This window comes from Schistosoma haematobium, chromosome 3, assembly GCF_000699445.3.
Source record: "Schistosoma haematobium chromosome 3, whole genome shotgun sequence".
NCBI classification, from domain to species: domain Eukaryota; kingdom Metazoa; phylum Platyhelminthes; class Trematoda; order Strigeidida; family Schistosomatidae; genus Schistosoma; species Schistosoma haematobium.
The window spans coordinates 20075049-20098595 of NC_067198.1; the positions used below are offsets into that span (position 1 = coordinate 20075049).

Genomic DNA, 23547 nt, shown 5'->3' on the forward strand with positions numbered 1-23547 from the left:
TTGTTTTACATCGTTTTACTGTACGGTGTTTTTTAGGTACATGAAAAGTTACAAAGTGAGTATAGAACACTGGTCTCTAACAAAGAACAAGAAATCACAGAAATACGGGAACAAGTTGAAAGTTTACAACGTGTACGAGTATTATCCGTATTAGTAATAATTAATAATTATTGTAATATTACATTTGAATTCGTTTCAGCTTGAATTTGATAGAATTAAAATCTTAAATTACTGGAGTTTATTTCTTATGGTTGATTCATAGAAGAGCTTTCTTATCGATTTTTGCCTCAAGTGGTTTATTTGTAGTGAAGGAAGACTTGGTAGGGAAAAACAATTTATTGTTTAATGCACAATCATACAGTGGTTTGGTAAAATGTGAAAATCATGCGTCAAATACATCATTTGCACACCTTTGAATTGTCTCCTGCAAGCTTCATTGTTCCTTAATTCCTGTTGTTATTTAAATTGCTTTCAGTTTCCTTCTCTCATCTCTACATTTCAGTCTTCTCAACCTTCTGCTCACAGACATTCCACTTTCGAATGGTGCTACATGCTACTTATATCTGTCAACATAAGTGGCATACATCACATACTAACATTCAGTGATGTTTGAATATTCATAATTGACTATTATTAACTTATCTGAGCTTTAATTATTGTGCACTCAATTATTTGTATCTATAAAAGTTTTTCTTAATATATGGGGTATGTAGTACAATTGTTAAACTTAGCAGACCTTTTTTTACTTTATAGTTATTCTAGTTTCAGTGTTAGTAAACCTCTTTTAATTCACTTTACATAACTTTATATCGGTTATCTATAATCTGCTATTTTGAATACAGTTTAAAATCACGTTTTGTTTCATCCTCATGGATTATCGTTTGATCGGTAATGAATCTAACAGTTGTGGATACCAAATGATTTTTTTGATTGAGATCATGAACCGATTGATTTTAGACCACCATTGGAAATCTAGAAGCACTGGACAGCTATTTCGTCCTAGTGCGGGACTTCTAAGCAGTGCGCATCTACGGTTCCGCTCACAGGATTCGAACCCAGGGTCTTCAGTCTCGCGCGCGAACGCTTAACCTCTAGACCACTGAGCTGGCATCCAGCGGTGTTAATGTCTAACCCCAACCAGTCCACGAAATTGCGCGACCATCCTTCATTGTACTGAGGTAGATACCTGTCTCTACCCAACACGGATTAGCTCCACTGGTCATGGTTTCTCCTTAGAACTCCAAGATTTCCCTCACGTAGCTAGTCATTAGTGAGCATATGGTAATTATCTCAATCAAAACTTAATAGTCTCCACAATCCCATACTAATGATATATTTTTTTCTAGAGATAGGTTAATAGTTTCAAACTTCTAATATCATTTAATATTTCAGAATATTGTTAATTATTTTGTATATACTGAATAATTTTTGCCTTTTTAATAAATAAATCAACATTAAGTTGATTGATGACATAAATTCTGATTTAAGGACTGACTTATTAGGATAATCTTAACGAATATCCTATGATTCAGTTTTTAGGTAGGAATCAGAACAAATTTAATGTATTTTAATATAATATGAAATTTTAATTTAGTCTACAAAGGGAATGTTTTTTTTAAAAATTTAAATATATCCTTCTCAATCTCTCTCAGTTTAGTTTATTCTGAATATAAATATATTCAAGTGATTCCCCTTTGATTCAGTATTCATTGAATGGATATAATATCTAGAATGAATCTAGTTACAAGTTCATTGAATATGTTTAATAATTTACGAGATTTTTTTTAAAAAATAAACTTATTCCCGCTTGATATTTTTGTTTTATTTTATATTTATTTATATAGAAAATTAAAAATCACTCCTCTAATTGTTGTGATTCAATGAATAGTCCTATTATATTGAAAAAATTTACTGATTCATTTGATAAATCAAATTCTTCTTTAATTTCTTCTTTACATTATGAACATCTTAATCAAAATGAAATGATAGAACAAAATTCATATAAAATTGAATTACAAAATGTTTTATCAATTCTAGCTCAAAGAGAATTTGAATTGAAAACATTAAAAGATCAATTAATTCAACAAGAAACACAATTAACAATGTAATCATCATTTATATTTTGTATCTGTTTTCTTTTCAAATACGTATTTCAATGAACTTATTATTATCAGATGGGTTTTGTAGATATTATAGTAATTTCAATGGTTAAGATCATGAGTGAGTTGAAGCTAGACCACCATGGAAATCCTGGAAGCACTAGACGGCCGTTTCGCCCTATCATGGGACTCCTCAGCAGTGCGCATCCACGACCTCGCCCTCTGAGAGATTTGAACCCAGGATCTACTGGTTTCGCGCGCGAGCACTTAACCACTAGACCACTGAACCGGCATCCAACGGTGTTAATGACTAACTTCAACTAATCCACGAAATTGAGCGACACATCCACCATTGTCATCAGTGGGTTACTATCTCACAATAGACCCGGTTGAACTCCACTGGTCACGGCTTCTCACTAGAACTCTAGGAAATACCACTTGAAGCCAGTCACTAGTAAGCATATGTTGATTAATATCAGATGGGTTTTGTGAATATTATAGTAATTTCAATGGTCTAGCTTCAACTGACTCATGATCTTAACCATTGTAATTTATTATTATATAGTAGATATCATTACCAAAGTTTAACTTGATAATTTCAAATAAATTAAGCATTGGCTAGATTATTATAAATTATTTAATATTTTTATAATAACTCAATGAGTAGAAAAAATTAGATTAGATTCTGACATTTCATGACTCAATGTAAGTCACTTCTTCAGAGAAAATTTAATTTTTCTACTCATTAGGATATTAGAAATATATATTAATTTATTTATTATTCCATAGGTTTATTTAAATGGATTGTAATGTTTCATACTTATATACAGATATATGTGTACCTTCGATTGTTAAATACCCAGAAAAAAAATTAAGTCTTACATAATGATATGTATGAAGTTGATAATTAATTGGGTATTTGATTAAAGTCAATCAACATCTAGATACCGAAGTTTTGGTACTTTAATTCTGTAGACTACACAACGAATTATGATAATTAAACATCTAACTTTCATTTAGATGTGAAATGAAGGTAGTGCAAAGAAATCTAAAATTAGAATAAATAAATGTATAATGATTCGATATTATTTCATAATAAAGATTAATCTGAAAATTTTATTCGTTTTTTTTATTATTTCAAGGGATAAACATGAATTAATTAGTCAAGAAGAAGAGAAACAAAATCTATATTCTCAATTAAATGTTATGCGGTAAGTATCATTTTTTTGTCGATGATCAAATAAATGTAATTCTATGTATGTAACTTTTTGTTTTCAATGGATGTTAAGCTAATGGAGATTTATAGTCTTGTTAGTCAAATAAAAAACGTATTCTAAAGTATAGTAATTGATAAAATGAATAAGCAAACAGTGCCAAAAATATCTTAATATATATGGCTTAAGTGTTTATGGTTTATCTTAAGTAAATTCAAGAAGATAAGTGTATAGCATTGAATTATAAGTCCCAATGAATAACTAAATTGATCTCATAAATCAAGAGCTTATGGAACAGTCAATAAATTATTTATAAGATGAATAATCCGTGTCCGTTTTTAATGTTCTAAAATGTCCATATAAATAGTATCTAGTCATTGATTACCTGAATTTCCCTCTGTTTGTGTTGTTAACTCTTCTTAATTAAATTCATCGTCTCTCTTATGCATAACCATTACTATAAAAATAACGAGATACTGGATGAGGTGCTTGAGATTGATGGTCCGGTGTTCTGGTTTAGTGTCAGAGGTCTAGCCAGATTCCAGAAACTGGACTTATTAATTAGTGTTCTCATTGTTTGGGTTTCCAATTACTGATCTCCCGCCTAGAGACTCAATAACCAACTTCTGCTTAGTAGACAATGTAAATCTGTTTCGTTAAGATGATGATGAACTACTAAATGATTGTGTAAAATGGCCTTTGAGGGTTGAAAACGTTCTTAGATAGCTAGTATTCAGCAATAGGTATACCTAAAAGATTACTTGGATGTGTTAGAAATACTAGTTCAGTAATGCAGAGGTTAAGGTGGAGTTTTATGGTATAAATGGAAAATCTGTCGTGTAGGCTGTATACCTTCATACACTTAAGTTATAGTGGTTTATTTTACAAACACTTTGTCATTTTCCTACTCTAACGTTCTACTCTGGTCAAAACGTTAGGAAGTTATAAAAGACTAAAAGTTATACAAATATATGGCTTCAGTCCATGAAGTACTTATTTGTGATCCAAAGTGTTTGGGTAGACTTAAACGTTCTAGTTGAAATCTGTTAAAGTCATAATTTTTATTTGGAAGCTTTAAGCATCATGACTGAAAAGTAGTCTCAATTATATTCTTTTTCTTCCTCTAAGTCTTCAGTTTAGTATGATTTCATAACATTCATTTCTCAGTTTCATTTGTTTCTTTTGAAACATGTTTCATGTATATTTAATTTTCTATGCAAGTTGATATTATCATTTCTCTTGTCCTACCTATCATATTGTTCAGTCAGTTATACGCAACATAGAACCTGACTCACATGTGCATTTCTTCAGGTTGGCACACCACGTTAGCACACAGACATAACATTTTTTTAAGACAAATCCCAGATTAGTAGGAGTAGTAACGGTATCAGTAATAATAGAAAATGTTAGATATTGAAAAATCCTTGTTGATTGTGTGTTTTTCTATTCCTGTGACTGTAGGAAAAAGATATAAGTAGTCTTACCAATCTAAATCCTGATACTTGTTTAAAAATCAATATACTTGCATCAAACTTTGACTGAATAGTCCTCCATTCACTTTGAAATATTTATTTCAGTTGCCTGGTTAATAGGAAAATCTAAACATTGAATATGGCACTTAGTTGTTTTGTGTTATATTTGCTATCATTGAAACGTATTACATGTCAGATAAACTAAAAGTCGTCAGCTATTAAGTTGACCAAGAAGTCCTGTTTAAATCTTCAATTTTTTAAGACCTATTTTTGGCTTATCAGTTGGAAACACTATATACTTTGTTGAAAGGTGTTTATCACAGTAAACGGAAAGTCAGTATTATCCGAATGGAACCTACGAGTTATAATTATTAAATATGAACTACTGATGAATTCCAGAATGGGCAAAACTAGGTTTTAAAGACTCCATGGTTTCTTGTTGACTGTTTAATAACTGGTTCTACACTCAACCAAAAAGTAGGAACTTTTTCATTGACTAATGTGTTATTTTATTGTCAATCCAGAACAACAATGGAACGTTTAAATAAAACAAACGACTACTTATGTTCAGCGTTGCATCGTGAATCAATTCGTAGGCCAAGTAGAACGTCACCATCGAGTGCTTTCTCAGAATTTATGGTAAGTAAAGTTTAATCTAAGTTACAACGTATATATTCCAGATAGTTTTGCACCATTACTCATTCTAGTTTACAGGATATTTAAATGGACTTTTCGAGTCTTGAGACAGTTAGGACTACATATACTTGTATTAAAAATGGTATAAATCGCAAAAGGGTCTCAGTTTAAAGCTTTACTAGAAGAATCTGTGATAGTAGACATGTAGAATGTTGGATGTTGGCTTAGTGCTCTATAGGTCAAGGGGTTGTCAACAATTTTGAAGTTCCTAGGTTCCATTCCCCAATAGGGTCGTGAGTTTGTACTCCTAAGTAGTCTCATACTAGGACGAAAAAGCCGTCCAGTGATTCTTGGTTTTCAGTAGTTGTCTAAGTTGTATCAGTCCGTGTTATAAATTATGAACTTATCTTAGTTTTCTAAGGTTAATTATAGCATAATCAGAAAACTGCATCTCGGTCTATAACTTATCTAAAAATAAGTTAGAAACCACTAAAACGTTGAAATAAGGTTTTAAAGGTCAAGTAGCTAATTTTATTCATTATTCACAATTTTCTATGCTCTATTGAGAAAAGTGTTAGTTGTTTTTCTATAAAATAATTGCAGAGGAAATTTTTGTTTTCTTTCTGTGATAATCGTTTTACAGATAAAATTGTGACAATAACAAGATCACCTCTTATTTTGTAATTTGTTGTCACTTATTATTGTTTCCTAAAGGTCATTTTTATATCTAAACATGATACAAAGTGTATATTCTGACTAATTTTATAGGCAGATGTATGAATTATATTACACTTCCTAAATATTTTAGTTTATTTGTTAATATTTCATTCGTTACATTCATTTGCAAATGCTTCAATGTGGATAGAATAAAGGAAGCGAACACATATTACAGATTTAATCTTTTACTTCATATCACAATTATGATGACCGTGATGATGAGATAGTCAATGAGAATAACTACCCAATATATGAATTAAATATTACAGAATAGTTCAATTGATTTGTTACAGATTGTTTCGTTGAATAATTCTAGTTTAATATATCTGATTTAGTTGGTTCGTGCGTATGTATTATTTTACCTACTTTGAAAATAATGTTACAGGACTAATCGAGAACCAATGGTAACTAAAGACTACTGAGAGTTATGCCCTTGTTGTGAGGCTATAATTTACGGACGACCTTTGAGCGACGCTAAAGTGACCCTAAATTGACCTACTTACTAGGGCTAAATGAGGTTATAAACCGATATTAGGAATTATGGTTATAATTTACTGTTGGTGCATAAGGTTGGAAATTATATTTAGGGTTTTCATCACGAATCGGCAAGAGCTAAATGACAAAACACTATTTAGACAAATGGGTGGATGAATTTCGCGCCCAAATCCAAGACCTACTATCCCAAATGTGATTGGTTAGTCCATAAATTATAGTCTCGCCATCCTTGCTTCAGACTATTTATCAAGATATATCTGCAACCGTGAGTAGGGACTGAACCAAAGATCTTCAAGCTTTTCTCTAAGTCACTCGAAGCTTGAGGATTCAGTATTTTTTCCACTCTGGTCGACTTACGATATAAAGCGATCCATTCATAATGTCCGGTGATTCGATGAGTTACTTACTAATTTATTGACTCCAAAAATGAAAGGCTTTACACTATAATTTCTGCAAGTTAATCTCACACTGTGTTGCGAAGTTACGAAGTTCTAAACTGTAACGAAACAAATTTCCAGTGCTCCACAATGTTTAATTTCTCTCTTGCTGACGTCAGTTCATATTGAAACGTATCTACATTAAAGTAACTGAATTCAATTTATTTGTATTTTTGATCAGTTTTAGTATTATTTGTATCTTTTTTCTCCCACTAGGAACAAAGTGGTGAGTAAATCGAATGATTTTATCAAAATATAATTAATGTTTCTGTTATTTGTATAAATTGGTTTTAAACGCATATTATTAATTTTATGTGAAAATGATTGATTTATTCACTTTCGGGTTTATACGGACTGCACAAACAGTTCACATTCCAAACTTTTATCTAGACACTAATCTGTTTGACTATCTAAAAGTGAATGATAGTCAATTAATAGATCATTTCTCGAACACATGATCAATTCTGGTTAGGTACTGCGACCAGTACCAACATTTAACTTTATTTGAAACTGTTAACTACCACTATTATTATTATTATTACTACTATCTCTTGATCGAAAGTCAAATTGTCCATTTGCATAAAATAATGTATAGCAAATGTTTTCATACATTAGACTTCTTTCTATGATTTATTACTTTACCAGCATCTTTATTTCTAAGTATTCGTGAATAGTTCCTCTTATATTGTGAACCCCAGAGTTGTTTTAGTCTTACCCTTTGCCAGTAAAGAGAAAACTTGCAACTCAGGTGGATGCTTTTCAGCCAGTTCAAACGACTTAATAGCATTAAAATCTTACCTCTATATTCTACCTAGTATGTGTTTGAACGAAGTGTTTTTAATAAACAATTCATCTGTTTCCGGTCAGAATTATTCCAGGGCGTAAGTTTATGCACACTTTATACGTTTAAAAACATATTATACAACCCATATCTGCATCATCAACACCTTACCAAGACCCGGTATCAAGTATTCAAACATATTCAAAACGATAGTTCCAGTGGCTTGATAATTTTTTCATTCACATCTTCCTAGTTGCCCCCGCACCCTGCATTATTTACCCTCTCTGGGAGCTAGCAGTGAACTCAAAAATGAAATCCATCATAGTTGTCCCTCTATTCGAATTTCGTTGTTTCATGTGCGTTATTCTTGTTTTTCACTATTATTTATTGGTTAGGATTTCCTTCTTGGTATATATTCACAGAATTCACATTTTACTTTGATTTCTTAGTGCCGTTTTATACCAAGCATAATAAATGAATCTAAATAAGACATTGGAAATGAGTTATGGGTGATCGGTAGTCTAGTTGAAACGTAATAATTGATAAAATTAGCAGTAGTAACCAAAGTATGATCAATCTTTTGCTACAGGAATTAGTTTCAATCTAATTTTAACTTTTTGTAACGTATTTACTCTAAGTATCGGGTAGAATCCACTACAGTATGAAAAGATGCTCCAGGTACCTAAATGTAATGAGTGATTTTTCATTTATATGCAGGTAAGTAAACAATCAAAGTTTGATAATTTTGGTCGATTGCGCTTATTTCATGCTACCGAAGACTTACTATTATTTTAAGCTGATTAATACATCTTTATTGCTACAATCCAACTATTACATATGTTAAATTCGGACTGGGTTGGGTATAAACGTTGAAAGCCAAGCAAAATAGTCATAAACATCCCATCTGGTTGATTTCTGAGATCTAAACTAAGAAAAATCACTTAATTCTATCAAAAATACTTAAAAGTAGTTATATCTGTCATGCACTTAGCCAAGTATACTACCGTAGACTGCGTTTGTAAGTAATATAATCTTAGCTATTTATTTAATTGTAAATTTTTATTTTTATATGATAAGATAACAACGAAACCAATCTACAGCCATGTAGATTTTCAACAGGAATCAATTTTCCATTAGAAGTAAGTTAGACAGTTTGCATACTCTATAATTTTATTCTCATATTATTATCTAATTTCATTTTATAAGATGCATAACTCTTTATTGAATTCATTATAGGTGATTGGATTGGTTTTTAGATACCCAAATGTGTATTTTTTAAAATATCAGTAGTGAAAAATCACTTTGAACTCATATTGATTACTTTAATGGAGTTATGTGCCATAAAGTTCAATCTAAACTTGCGATTTCATTAAAGATGATATTTCTGAGATATTTATATCAGTATCTTGAAATCTTGTTCGTTAATCAATTAGTTATTTATTCAAAACCATCCAGTGTATATTTGTTTTGATAACCCACTGGTATAATAACGTATATGCACATTAAAGTTGGATGATATTTAGTGAATTAATATTAAATGGACCACCTTTATGGCATGATATGTAACTTTTATGTTGTCTAATGTAAACATTATTTGTGTATTTGAAACTATTGACATTTTTCCGGAACATTTTCTTCTCTAAATATAAAAATGTGGCATAGTCTATTCATTCTGAACATCCTCATTTATTGATATTTTGTTTATTCTTTGTAACTGTTTATAAAAATACACAAAGACAACACGAGCTTAGATACAGAATGGAACACACCAAATGGACTAGAAAAATGAACTGATAGAAAAAAAAGAAGAAATAATGAATAATTTCCAAAGCAAATGTCAACACTAATCTCTTTTCGTTATTCTATTTGACTTTGTTTCATTTTAATAAGTTCAATCTAAATGTGTTTGACGCATATATAACCAACTAACAAACTAATTGAGCGACAGTTAAAAATATAAATCAAATTAAATAAATAAATGAATAAACAAGTAAACATCATATTATCTATGAATAATTGAGGGGTGTTTTATCCTTAGATAATGTTCAATTATTCATTGACTTTGTGCACTTTTCATTTATTTCGCGTCTTTTATCTAGTTGTTATCTGTTCATAAGTCAATTTAAATTATATCTCAATAATAATTTGAATAAAACAAACTAAGAAGACATTGGGTTTGATTAAAGTTTAATTAAAATACATGGTCAATTCCTGAAAAGCTCAAAAATATTTAACCAATATCAGTTAGTGATATTAAATTTTGTTCAAATTAATTCAGTATTTACATTTTTCAATATTTCTGACTATTGATGATTTCTATGAAGGTTTTAGTGTAATGCAACAATTTAATTAGATGAAATGATGTTTGACATTCGTTAATCATATTGTGAAATAGTCATAAAATAACGTTAAGTGGTCAAAATTGAAAAAGTCTTTTTTTTTATTAAGCAGAACAACATTCATGTGTATATAGTGATTATTCCGAGATATATATTTATTCTTAGAAGAGTCAAAGATTTAGGGTGATTATTAAACTGCAAACTAGAGCTCTTCTGGTTTTAGTTCATGTTTACATTAATGAAACTTAATGATGATAATTGAAAATTTTCTATGAATGATATATTTATACGCAGTCTTTTGTTTATATATTATTACCATTGAAGTAACTGCTTCTGTAAATTTGGTGTTCATCTCGTTAAACTATAAAGGTGTGGCAACTTGGACTGATGCATATATGTACCTGGTCTTACATTGTAGCTGGTTGACTGACTGATGAATCATATTGTTCAACATAGCTATGGTTAAGTAAGGAAATATTGATAAAATTATTTCAAAAATGAACTATTCAAGGTTGAAAAATTGTGACATAATCAATGTACCGATAACTTGAAGAAGTCAGAAGTAGAGAAAACTAGAAGAGAATTTAGCTGCCTTATAGCTAAAACTGTACCGTGTTTATTTACACAAAGATTAAAAACAATTTGTAAACAGTCAATAATTTATTTGTGTATAAAAATGGGGACAGATTAATGTTTTCCTATTGATATGATAATTAAGAAAATGTTAGGTAAATAACGATAATCAAAAATGATCTATAATTTAACTAGTTCCATTTCATTTATGGCTAGCAACATTTTGAAATAAGTTTTAAACAAATACAAAGCTGACTACAGCTTATGTAAATCATTTTGCAAGAAAATCTGTGTTAAAATAAAGTTGTACTGTAGTGAACGAGAACACAAGTGAGGACAGTCGAATGTATCTGAACACAAAATTACAAAATTTCTCAGTAAAATCTGAGAACCATACAGTATATACTTCGTTTACAATCAATTGTCTCAGACTTGATTGTTTCTTTTCTTTTTTCACATCAATCATTCTCTGTTCTCGTTCTCTTTTATCCGATCTTCTTAACCTTCTGTCGCCAGGCATTTCACTTCCGATTGATGATACATACTACTTATATCTGTCGACATCAATAGCACACACCACAGTATGACTTAAAGATTGTGAGTGATTTGAATGTTTTTCTAATATTTTCAAATCATTCTATAATTTTTTGTTTAAAGTCATTCAATATCTTCATCTTCACGTTAACTTATTTAATTCTGTCACTTCCTCCATCCTCATTTTCGAACTGTAATGGCATTGTTAAATCTATAGTGTCAAGTCCTAATATCGAAATTCTCACAAGATCTTTGAATATTGCACCAAATCTTGTAACTACTAAAAAGCTCGAAAATGATCCGCTATAAACAAATTGAAATAAATATCATTATAATAAAATGTCAGATTATATTTACTTGAAGCTTGTTTCATCCTAATTATTTATTCAACCCAATGAAAGTAAGTAACACATGTAAATAATAGCATAGTTGAATGTAGGTGTTTTTGTCAATATGTTTAATCTATCAACCCTACTAGTTGAAGAGGAAATAGCTTTGTCAGTATAAATCTTAGATAACAATATGTCACACATGTGTGGGTTTATAAATGTTTTTGAAATGTGGAATTCCTAATAATATTCTCATATGATGTATTTCATTTTATTCTAGAGGGTTGTAAATCTTATCTTCAATCAATCCTTTTAAGATGAAATATATCCCTTTCGTCTAAACATTGAGTTTGAATTTTAGACAGATAAATTAAAAACTTCTACCCAATGAAAATCGTATATGAATGATGATATTAAGAATATGATTAAACTACTATTTAGTAAATGGATTTAAAATATTGATTGACTGATAATTACAAGGACCTACATAGAAATTATTAATGCTCTACCAAAAGTGAACGAATATCAGAAGCAAAAATAGGTGGTCAGAATAATATGAGTTATTAGTATAAAACTTTGTGCAGGTCATTGCATGGAACTTCTCAGCAGTGCCCATACACAACTTCACCGGGGATGGGGCTTAAGACCTTTAGGTTTTATACTAGGACGAAACAACTACCTGGTTCTTGTTAGTTTTCAACAAGCGACTAACTTAGATCAGATCGTGATATTTTTTAAAATATGAGTTGCCTTAGATAACAAGATCGCATACTTATGTCAAACTATTTTACGCAAAATAAATTCATTTGAAACGTGAATGATTATTAGGTTCAAATTTTGTGGATCATTTACTGACCAGTAGATTTAAGGCCTTACAATTAGGCTCACATTTCCTTACTATATCATATACTGAACAATTCATCATTAGCCATAAAGTATAAAAATTTTTCCGGATATTTTATCCCCTCCATTTTGTTTTGGGCTTACTCACTCCTTTTTTGACAAGGCAAATTGGCTTTACTGGAATAAATATAACGTAATGCTTTTCTGAGTTTTGCAGAAACTGCACATAAATTCTTAATGAATTAATCTTCTAGTATTTTATTTTGTACAGCCACCATCTCTGTTCATTAATTCCTAAGTTAAATTAATTTACTGGGAGATGTCTCCTGTTGTTGTCACTGATATATCAATTACTGAATAAATCTTTCCACTTTCTACAGTCATGATTAATGTTTCTAGTCACTGTCTTGACTAAGTAATATGAGACTTTTTCGTTGGAAATCATTTTCCGTTTTATCGGCTAGCTCTGTTATCTCTTTTTTTTATTACCATTTGCGTAAATGGACGTTCATTTAGAGCTGATCAACCGGCTCATATCTATGGAGTGTAACCTTAAGACTTTCAGGTCATATGGGGAGCACGATATCTTTCAGCAACTAAATTAAAATTTAACAGTTCACAATTCTCACCTTTATTCATTTTACAGCTCAGTACAGCCATTATTCAGTGTCCTGTCTAGTGCATCGGTTTAACTTTTAGATCAAAACATTTTAATGGAATTCCAGCATATTCATTACAATAAATTCTTAGCTAAAATTTCCCTCCGGCTGAGTCATTTGTTGATGTCATTCTCATTTACTTCTTTTGTGTATTTAAACTTTGTCAAGTTTAACAGGTTATATTCTCTTTCACAGTTAGGCATCTATACTGTAACTCGGCGTTTTAGCTTACTCATTAAATGAGATGGTGGGGAAGATTTGTAGCTCAGGTGGATGATTTTGATGGAGCTTTGTTCTCTGAGCTAGATGGTTTGGCCGTAAAGATTTCATCGTTATTCTGAACGACATCATCAGCAAAAACACCTCACGTCTACCCGAAGTTTGTTCTGATGGTGTCGTTCAGAATAAATATGAAAGCTCCACGACCAAACCATCCATCTTAGAGAACAAAACTCTATCAAAAAAATTACTCATAAAGTATGAAAACTTATATATTCCCCTCGGTAAACAGTTCTTGTTAAGCTATATTTAGGGGTACATTTTGAATCAAACATTTTAGGTATAAATTAAATTTCAATAACTTAAATAGTACATTTTTATTCTTCTAGTTCTAATCTAATTAGTTGAAACAGAAATATCTCGCTTGAAAATTTTACTTCTCGAGATTTGTTCCTTTTTCCTGTAACTATCAGATGTCTCGGGGATTTTTCCTACAGCCTAAAGTTTATAACATTCACCCAGCTGGTCACAGGAAGATAAATTTTTTCTCGGTTTCTTTGATAACCGATTTTTGAGTACACGTACAAAAATTCACTTTCTATGATTGACTGTCAGTCAATTCATCAATAGTTTCGTTTTCCTAAAAAATAATGTAGTTTCAATTCGTATGTAAAAATAATTCTAGACTGTAAATAAAGATACCGTCAGCTTTGTGTAACTTTTTTTCCTCTCAATTCATTGATCTTCAATATCAATTACTGTATTTATTATGTTACAAAGGTTAGGTTATAAAATATTCACGTACAGTATTTTATACCATTGGTTGTTATCATATTTTACAATGTAATCTTAGAATGAAATCAAAGTTTCAAGTTCCTAAGTAGATTATCCTGACTTATTATCTTGTTTTATACTGATCATTTAAATATCTTTATTTAAAAGGATGTATTTTGAAAAAAAAAACACAAACACTCTTACATAGTTTCTGTCTTTGGATACATGGTGTTTAATCACTTTTCTAGTGTTAAATTAATACTACACAACCTTATCTTTAATCATGTCTCTGTCATTTAGAATATCATAATTTATATTCAATTTCCTGTTTCAAAAATCTGGGACAATTTCTATAACGGTAACTCAATTGGATCTAACTTAGTATACGTTTTTGTTAACTAGATTAGTGAATAAAACGTGTAGATAATTAACGATTAAATTTACAGTAAAGAGATAACTTTGTTTCAGACGACCTTAGGACTGAAAACAAAGATGAAATAACTAATAATAGCCTATGTTATTATTATCCAGTACTAATTAGAGTAAAAACTTGAGAAACTAGTAATTATGGGCTAGATTTGTTAAATATTCTACTTTATTTAACACAAAAGAAATGTCTACTAAGCATTAACTAGGAATGATTGGTTACTAAAGCAATTACTTTTCTATTCCATTTTGAGATTTCTAAACAGTGTATTGTGTTCGACAATAAATGCAGTAGCATCCTAGTAATATGCATAATTTTTATTTTTTATCGTTGTAGAAATTAAAGTTCTATGTTTCATCTTGAATGAAGTAGAATTTTAAAAAAATATGATTGTCACATACTTTTCAGTACTATTTGGTCGTCCAGCTTTAATATGATAAAATCAACATTGTACATTTTTCTTATAAGACAAAAATTTCTAAAATGAAAATATTTCTTCAATTTTTCAGTTGAGTATATAACCACTTTAGTAAATAGTTGTTTGCTCGAATGCACAACATTTTTACATCATTCAAACCCTTATAGGATTAACATACTATTAGATTACAAAAGTCGATAAAGTTTGCTAACCATAATTATTTATATTAACCTCACTTTAAAAACATATACTGGAAAAATAAGTTAAAAAGGTCACTATGTAAATGGGAAGTTATTTAATCTATAAATCTTAATGATAGTATAAAGATTAAAGCCAAATATATTTCGTTAACTAAATGACTATTTTTTTTACAGGAAGTAGATTGAAAGAAAGTAAGAGACCGAAGCAAAGAGAAAAAAAGAATGGATAGAAGAGTAAAACTCTTAAATGAAGTCATTTAATACACTTGAAAAATGAATTAATAATTTAATGAAACACTTAATAATACAATATAACCCAAAAATTAATCTATAAACAATCATTCATTATTTGTTTATCTTTTATAATCACGTTAATTTAATTCATAATTTATAGAATAGGAATATGTTGTAGCTTGAAGACAGGAAAAAACAGGCCATCTATTAAATCATTTACATATTATCTGGCGTATTCAATATGATTGAAGAGTTTCTTTGTTTTATTTGGACAGGTTTAAACTTGCTTGTAACATAATACTATATATATATATCGTTTAAAAAATGTACTACCGACTACTGATAGTAGTAGAACTCTCACTTTTAAAAATATTTTACCTGTTGATCACTTTTAACAACTGTTCAACACAAACATCTTGATTATTTATTTTAGTATCGTTATTACGAGCATGAATTATTTACTGATATTAATGAGCTCTGTTATCCATTCACTCTAGCTCATATTTGTTTATATCTGAACTAGTAGGTACATACTACTAAGTTAACTAGGCTTATATATATATATACATTCAATTCAGTTTCCAATTTATCTGATCTTCAAATTTCATATAAACTTAGTGTGATAACCAAAAATTAATATGAGAATTTTCTCACTAGTTGTTTTCCTCTTTGGTATTAACTAATGGTTGTTGTTTACATCCTAAATTGTTGTTTATCTTTTTTGCAACGGATTATTTCTCTTATTTTCAGTTTTATGTGTACATGTACGCATTCATTTTTGTTTGTGTGTATAGTTGTATGAATATGTATATGTTTTTATGTTGTGTTTGTAAAGATCTAGTTGTTTACCTATTTCCCTCCTAAATTCAGGACGATAAAACGTGTCTAATTTATAATATAGAATTCTATCGGATTATATTAGAACTAACATTCTTTGTTCAATATGTTTGGAAGTAGTAGTAATTGGTACAGTTTACCGGACAGTATCACGTTCAGTTTCTACCATAAATTCTAAAGTTTCTAAGTGTTAAATTTTTTTCACTTTTAAGATAGTGATTTACAAAACAAAGAATAGATTTCTGACTCAAGTTTAACATGAAGAATAATACTACTGTAAACGGACAAATCGTCCATAAGTGGTATATTTTCATTATCATAAATAACTACATTGTTTAATTTACTGTAAATATATGCATAGAAAATGTCTCTTTCTGAAGTGGGATAATTAGACAATCCATAGACCGGTAAGCTAAAAATTGAATCAAAGACGTTTCCTATTGTATAGTTAAGGGATTGGACGTTTCATATATCAACTCATTCGTTGCCACGTCATAATAATATCGTAAGTTTCAGTAAGTATATATGCCACAAAGAAAATTATGTATTGCAAAGCATTAACTTGTCTACCTGTAACCAGTTTCTAATCATAATGGTAACTGATTGTTTTCCGTATTTTTCGGTATTGATTTTAGAACATACTGAAAACGTAAATATTGCTTAGATTTCATTGTTTTTAAAAAGTGTTTACATGACCTATTAACCCTTAAAAGACTGTTACTTCAAGTATGACTGTTAGCTTGTGAAGTCAAACAAAAATAAGGTGGTTTCTGATTCAGTTGATACATTTAAAACTGTGGAAAATGTATAAATTAGGCTAGAGGGAGAAGATGGATATTCATTCAACTTAAAAATTGAAGATTATCATCAGATGGTGATTTATTGAATATCAGAGACTGAATCTTAATAATTGTTTTATCCTAGTAATTAAGGATTGAACAACCACATGGGGGGAGTATTGACTCAAGAATCTAGATTGTATCATTGGCATACGAAGTCATAGTCTGACGGTTCACGCCCACAAATGCCGTAGTACGGCTGAGGGTGGGGAGAGTCCCTCTTGAAATATTCTTATATGGCCACACGTATACAGCCACTGTCAGGGAAGCCCTATTCACTGCCTTCTTGTCAGTATCACAGCCCACACACAAACTGCTACTGACCTCATTGTTATTGTGTGGCGCATATGTATTTGTTGTCCTCTTGTATCAATGTTTTTGTGTGTTTAAATAAATAAACTTACTGTTCACAGTATCCGGCTTTTTGTAATTTTGCACTACAGAGGAAATATTATTTAATAGAAAGGCGTCTTGTAGCAATAACTTTTGTTTATCAAACAAGAAAATATCATTTCAAAATATGTTCTCCATAAAAAGACCTAAAAGTAAACTTTACTTTGAGAAACCAATCACAAACGGCTGATTTATTTAAATATCTCATGATTGATATCATCATTTCTAAACCAAAAGGTATATATATATATAAAGAAAATTAATTTGATGGACATTGTATGAAACAATTTTTTATTTATTTAAGAGTTTGCATATGACTAATGCATTTAAAGTGTATATTAATGATCTATTCGTTATTTGTAAATCCTGATAATAACACTGAATAAAGGACAATTATTAATGTCCAATAATAAGTACATACCTGGATCATATTATTATGTAAAAATATTTTAAATCTCATATGAGATCAGTTTCTAATTTATAATAAATATAGTATTTACAAACATTGATTTAACCATATACGAGCACGTATATTGTGTAATGATAATAATAATAATAATAATAATTTAGAGTGAATTGTTTAATTGGATTTTGAACAAGTTTTACACATTTTTGTATTTATTGTTATTATGTTTAGCAAATGTTAGAATATTATTTTTAATAATGCATGGTTATTGGGAATGTTTCATAAGTATCTAATGTTTTTGTGCAGTTTAATATAGATCTATTCAATGTACTTTATTGATGGAATCATAATTTGACTAATAGTAAATACTTCAAGTTAGACGCAGGGTATTAGGGAACGATGGTAAATCAGTTGATGAGGTTGTGAATCTTCATCGACTGAGATGGTTGGGCCATGTGTTACGTATGCCTGAACACCGATCACCACGACGTGCAATGCCAACCGGTGTTGGAGTTGGTTGGTAGAAAGTTAGGGGCGGCCAAACCAAAACGTGGCATCAGTGCTTGAAGTCACTGACTTCTAGTCTGAGTCATGTTGGTAGATGAAGACTACTTGGTTGGGGTCTGGGTGACTATCGTAACTAGTGGTTGAAGATTCTGGGTGACATTGCTCAGAATCGATCACAGTGGAGTAGGTGTATACACTCTCTGTCTTCCCTTAAACTAAGAGATTAAATTCGCTTCATATCATTCTTTCTACGAACTAATTCTTTCTTCGTGTACTATATCCTTATGTGCTATCTTTCTTTTAGATATTACTACCATTGAATTAACTACTTCTATGTATTTGGTGTTCATCTTGCTGTGTTAATGAGGTATGGCAACTTGGACCGATGCACATATGTGCCTGGTCCTACGTTGTAGCTGACTGACTGAAATACTTCAGAAGTTTTATAACATATAAATTTTTCTACTAAGTGTTGTAAGCTTTACAACCTACAATTCAAGATATCAATGCATTGAATTATTATCCTACTGAGCGATGATCTTAGATTAGAAGTGAACGGTTGGTGTGTTGAGTTTCCAACTGGTACATCTATCGTGTTGATTTACAGATGGATCCAGTGAGTAAATAATCTGTTTTCAATCAAACAATCATCTCAGAAATACTAGTTTTGAGCAAAGATTAAAAAATGCTACTCATTGGGTTATTAATAAATTTTGGTAATTTAACCGTCAAACATTAGTCTTATCTGTCATTGGATTATCGATCTGTATCATAAAATTAATACAGCTGATATCTGAGATGTTGGAATTTTATTTTGACGATTTCATATCACGATTATTATGGAAGTTTTCAAGCATATGGTTTATATAATGGACCACTCTCCTCACCTTTCAAATCATATTCTCAACATAGATAACAAAAATAGTCGAATACCGTATTCTGTTGGTGGTCAGATTAACTATATATGTTATTTGTTCGTTGCTTATCTAGGAACTGTTTACTGCTGGTTTTAAATCATGTTTTCTTCACTCTGCTTATAAGTTTGCCTTCGGTACTTTTGAGTTTAATAATTGATTAGGTCCTGTTTATCATAGTCACCATGTTGTAAATAACTTGAACCAATTAATATAGTTATATGATCTTCAATGAGACATTATTATCCCATCATCAAAGTAGATCTTAGTTTCTGAAATCGGCTATTATTTTTATAGAAAAACATGTCTTTAGTAATTACCAAACACTCAGTTTCCCATGATTTTCACATTGACCAAATTGAGTGACATTTTACACTAACTGTACCGTCTCTAGCTAATTTATTTTGATTGCTAGTAGAGAACGAACTTAAAAAAGCGTCTTAATTTTCATGTATTTCACACATTTTAGCCGTATGAATTTGACAGTTTGGAAAATATTCTACCACTTCAACGCCAACAAAATCATCATCTTGATTCCACATGTCGACGCTCAGATTACTCTAGTGAGAATATTAGCAGTGTCAGTGGTTCCAATTATGATAAGAATGAATTTATAGCTCATGAAAATAATGCTGAAGAACAACACCCTACAGAAACTTTAACACCAACACGCATATTTAAAGTGATTTTAGTCGGGGATTCAGGTGTTGGCAAATCTAGTTTCTCATATCGATTTTGTGATGGAATATTTTATCCACAACTTAGAGCTACTTTAGGTAAGTTGAGTAAATAGTTTTAACAATTTCAAGGAGAAATAAGTAACTTTTTCGTTATCAACATTTACCGTTCCTGTATTTCATTAAAAATAACTATTCTGAGTTTTTCAATGATTATGATTCGGAAGGGGTTTCGTGGAGATTTTAGAAATTTTCACTGATTGAAATCATGAGTCAAATGAAGCGCCTGGCGCGAGACTGATAGGTCCTGGGTTTGAATCTCGCGGGGTGCGGGATCGTGAATGCGCACTGCTGAGGAGTCCCATACTAGGATGAAACGGTGGTCCAGTACTTCTAGATTATGATTCAGTTAGTGAAACGTACTTCCAAGATGAAATTTGAAGAATAAATTGTAGAAAGCAGTTAATCTAATCTAGAAGTTATTTACAAATGAACCATGTAAATTTGTTATGACGGGATAAAAAGTCAAAATTAGATTGATTTACTCATTATGATTTCTATTCAACATTAATCCCATTTAATTCAATTTGTTGATGACTCAGGATAATATTTGTGTCGTTTTCTCTTATGACATTTTATTCTGTATATTCTTGTATGAAGTATGTTTCATATTATATGTAATTTATTCTGATCATTAATCAAAAAATGAGTGTACAAAACAATATATAAATGAATGTATTTCTGACTAGACTTGTCGTGTTTGTTCGTGCTTCTGGCTGCTTGTTGTATATATTTCCCCGTTGCGAACTTGGACTTCTCTCTCTAGTTAGCGGGGTTGGGACGCATCAGAATAGCTAGGTTATTGGTCTTTGATCACAGAGTCTTTGTTCCGTTTGCATACTAGGTGAACTCGTAATCTCTTCAAACATAGCAGAATCATCTGTGGAAAAAATATAATTGTTAATTTTTCTCACTATCAGAACTAATTCATCAAAGCTTTTTACAGAGAATAAATCAAATTATAATTTAAGTGTAGTCGATAAAAGCTTATATTAAGGGAGCGTTTTTTGGAAAACTATCATTTTCTATCCATTCATCAAACTTTTGTTGACCTTATTCACGACGCTCGTTTTCTTTCGATAAGAACAAATAAGTGGTTGTTTATCCATTAGATATTTACATGAACCCCGACCAGATAGTCTGCACCTATTGACATAGCTCAATTCAATTGTTAACAACTTCATGGACTGATGCCATGATTTGGTCTGGCGGCTCCTAGCTTTCTTGTAGCCTACTCTTACATCAGACAACATCACTCGTCAAGATAGGCGGTGGTTGGGCGTACGTAAGAAATGTCTCACCACCTCAACTGACGATGATTTATTACCTTATCAGTGGATTTGGTGAGTGCACTCGACACTTGAGAAAGGTATTATTTCTTAATCTTAAATATTTATTAGTAATGCATATTTTCAAAGACATATAAAATAACACAAAACAACTGATCTGTTCTCGATAGATTTTATGTGCTTTACATCTTAGATTAGTATTTTCAGTATTTTCGTCAGCCGTAGACAAATTACGACTAGTCAATCACTTGGTAATGATTACTGTCATATTTGTTTAGTTTTTTGATCCCGATCGAATATCTGTCGATCAAGTCGTAATGTAGATACAAGTCTAAGTGACTCGATATCATATCCATTATATTGAAATGTTAGGTGTTTCTGATGGGTGTTAAATGGCACGAAACCTAGATCCATTGTTTCCTATCGACTACCTTCAATTATCTACACATGGATCAACTAATTTATCAAATAACGTTTCTGTAAATCTAATTGTATCATCTTTTTTTCAAATTACTAGTTTAGATTGTGTAGCAGAAAGCTATAATCTAGTGATAATATCAAAATTTATGTTTAGAAGTTATTTTGTTTCAATCAGTTGTTTATCGTTCTTTTTCTATTAAAGGAGTTGATTTTCGAACAAAAAATATTAAAATGAATAATTCAGTGTACACTATTCAATTATGGGATACTGCTGGACAAGAGACGTAAGTTGTAAACTATTAAGAAGAAGTAAAAAAAAAAGTAATTCATTTATGTAGTTATATTTATTAGTTGAAACAGTTGATCTATTGATGTTGTAAATTAAATACGCATATCAGGTTGTTGTTTAATCGATTTCAAGTCCTACCTATTTTAATGTATTCAAACGTGACTATTAACCTGTTAGGTAAACGACATATATAACATCATTTTCAATGTCTTTTTAATCAGTTAGAGATTAATGATGAAATTCATGGTTGGTAGATAAATAAATCTTCATTTGCATTCAAGATTACTTTTGTTGGGATGAAGATTAACTAGACAGTTATAGTGAAAAGTTCCACTGAATTAACGGAAAATACTAGAAAATTCTCATTATTTAGGTATTAAAATTTTATTCAAGCAAAAGGTTTTTCACTACATTCTCAATGTTCTGATAGATATACTAACTGATCTGAGATTATTGGAGATGACTATTCCGATAGCTTATTAGTTTTATTTTTCATCTTCAATATATATATATTTACAAAAAGATTTATTTTTTTAGGTACAAACGGTTACAACTATTTTCTTAGTGTCACTGATACTTATTCACTATGACAGACTTTCATGGTTTATCTACTTTCGGTGATTTATTGTCAAAATAAAATAAAATTTCACGTCATTTTTCTTCATATATCAAAATGTCTTTTTTGAAAGACTTGTTAATCTGTTGTTTAAACAAATGACAGCTCATCAAAAGAATAATTTAACGATGGTCAATCTAAAAAAGATGGTATTATTAGCTCATTATTTAGTGCCGGTTTGTTAACTACTCTTTGATTACAATGCTACTAGTTCTTAATTGAGAACAATAATAAAATTATATCAATTATTTTTTTACATAATTATTTTCAATGTTAATTATCCAAACATAAATTATTCGCTTATGATATCGTATAGCGATCGAGTGAACAATGTTGTGGTTGGGCATATGGTACTTGGCAAGGTTTGCAAATCAGTTGATGAGGTAAATCCTCACTGACTGAGGCGGGTAGGACATGTGTTATGTATACTGAACTATCATCTAACTTGACGAGTGTTATTTATTGATGTCGAAATGGTTTGGAAGAAGGCCAGTGGCTCTTAAACCAAAATGTGACGTCAATCCATGAAATCACTGAGTGTAGGCCTGAAGTATGTTGGTAGATATAAACTATCAGGTTGGGGTTTGCGCAATAATTGTGATCAGTGGTTGCAGGTGTTAGAATGACATGTCTCAGAATCATTAACAATTGTGCAGGTGCGTTCAAACCATGTTTCTGATGTTCCGTCTTTCTGTTTGAAAACGGGTAGGAAATATATTCGACGTGCATTTTCCAGTCATACACCTACCTTTGACTGTGTTCAAAGATTAGAATTATTATGTTTTTTTGACAATGTTAATATCAAAATGTGGATAACCAACTTGCTGAAAGAGAGTATTATGCTGTGCTTGGTAGAATGTGTCCTACTGCTTTATTAACTCAAGCTGATGCGCAAAAAGG

At 30.5% G+C, this 23547-nt stretch overlaps 1 protein-coding gene across 2 annotated transcripts in view; it reads left to right on the plus strand.

The window, feature by feature from the left end:
• Positions 1–23547, plus strand: part of MS3_00010600 (uncharacterized protein) — a gene marked incomplete at its 3' end in the record, with an annotated part of 67377 nt that overhangs the window by 29846 nt on the left and 13984 nt on the right. For both annotated transcript variants that reach the window (XM_051218987.1, XM_051218986.1), the window contains exons 5-12: positions 37–132; positions 1845–2104; positions 3242–3310; positions 5310–5424; positions 7886–7951; positions 8952–8990; positions 19766–20072; positions 21945–22026. In XM_051218987.1, the coding sequence (XP_051069203.1) occupies positions 37–132; positions 1845–2104; positions 3242–3310; positions 5310–5424; positions 7886–7951; positions 8952–8990; positions 19766–20072; positions 21945–22026 (1034 nt within the window). The remainder of the gene's footprint in view (positions 1–36; positions 133–1844; positions 2105–3241; positions 3311–5309; positions 5425–7885; positions 7952–8951; positions 8991–19765; positions 20073–21944; positions 22027–23547) is intronic.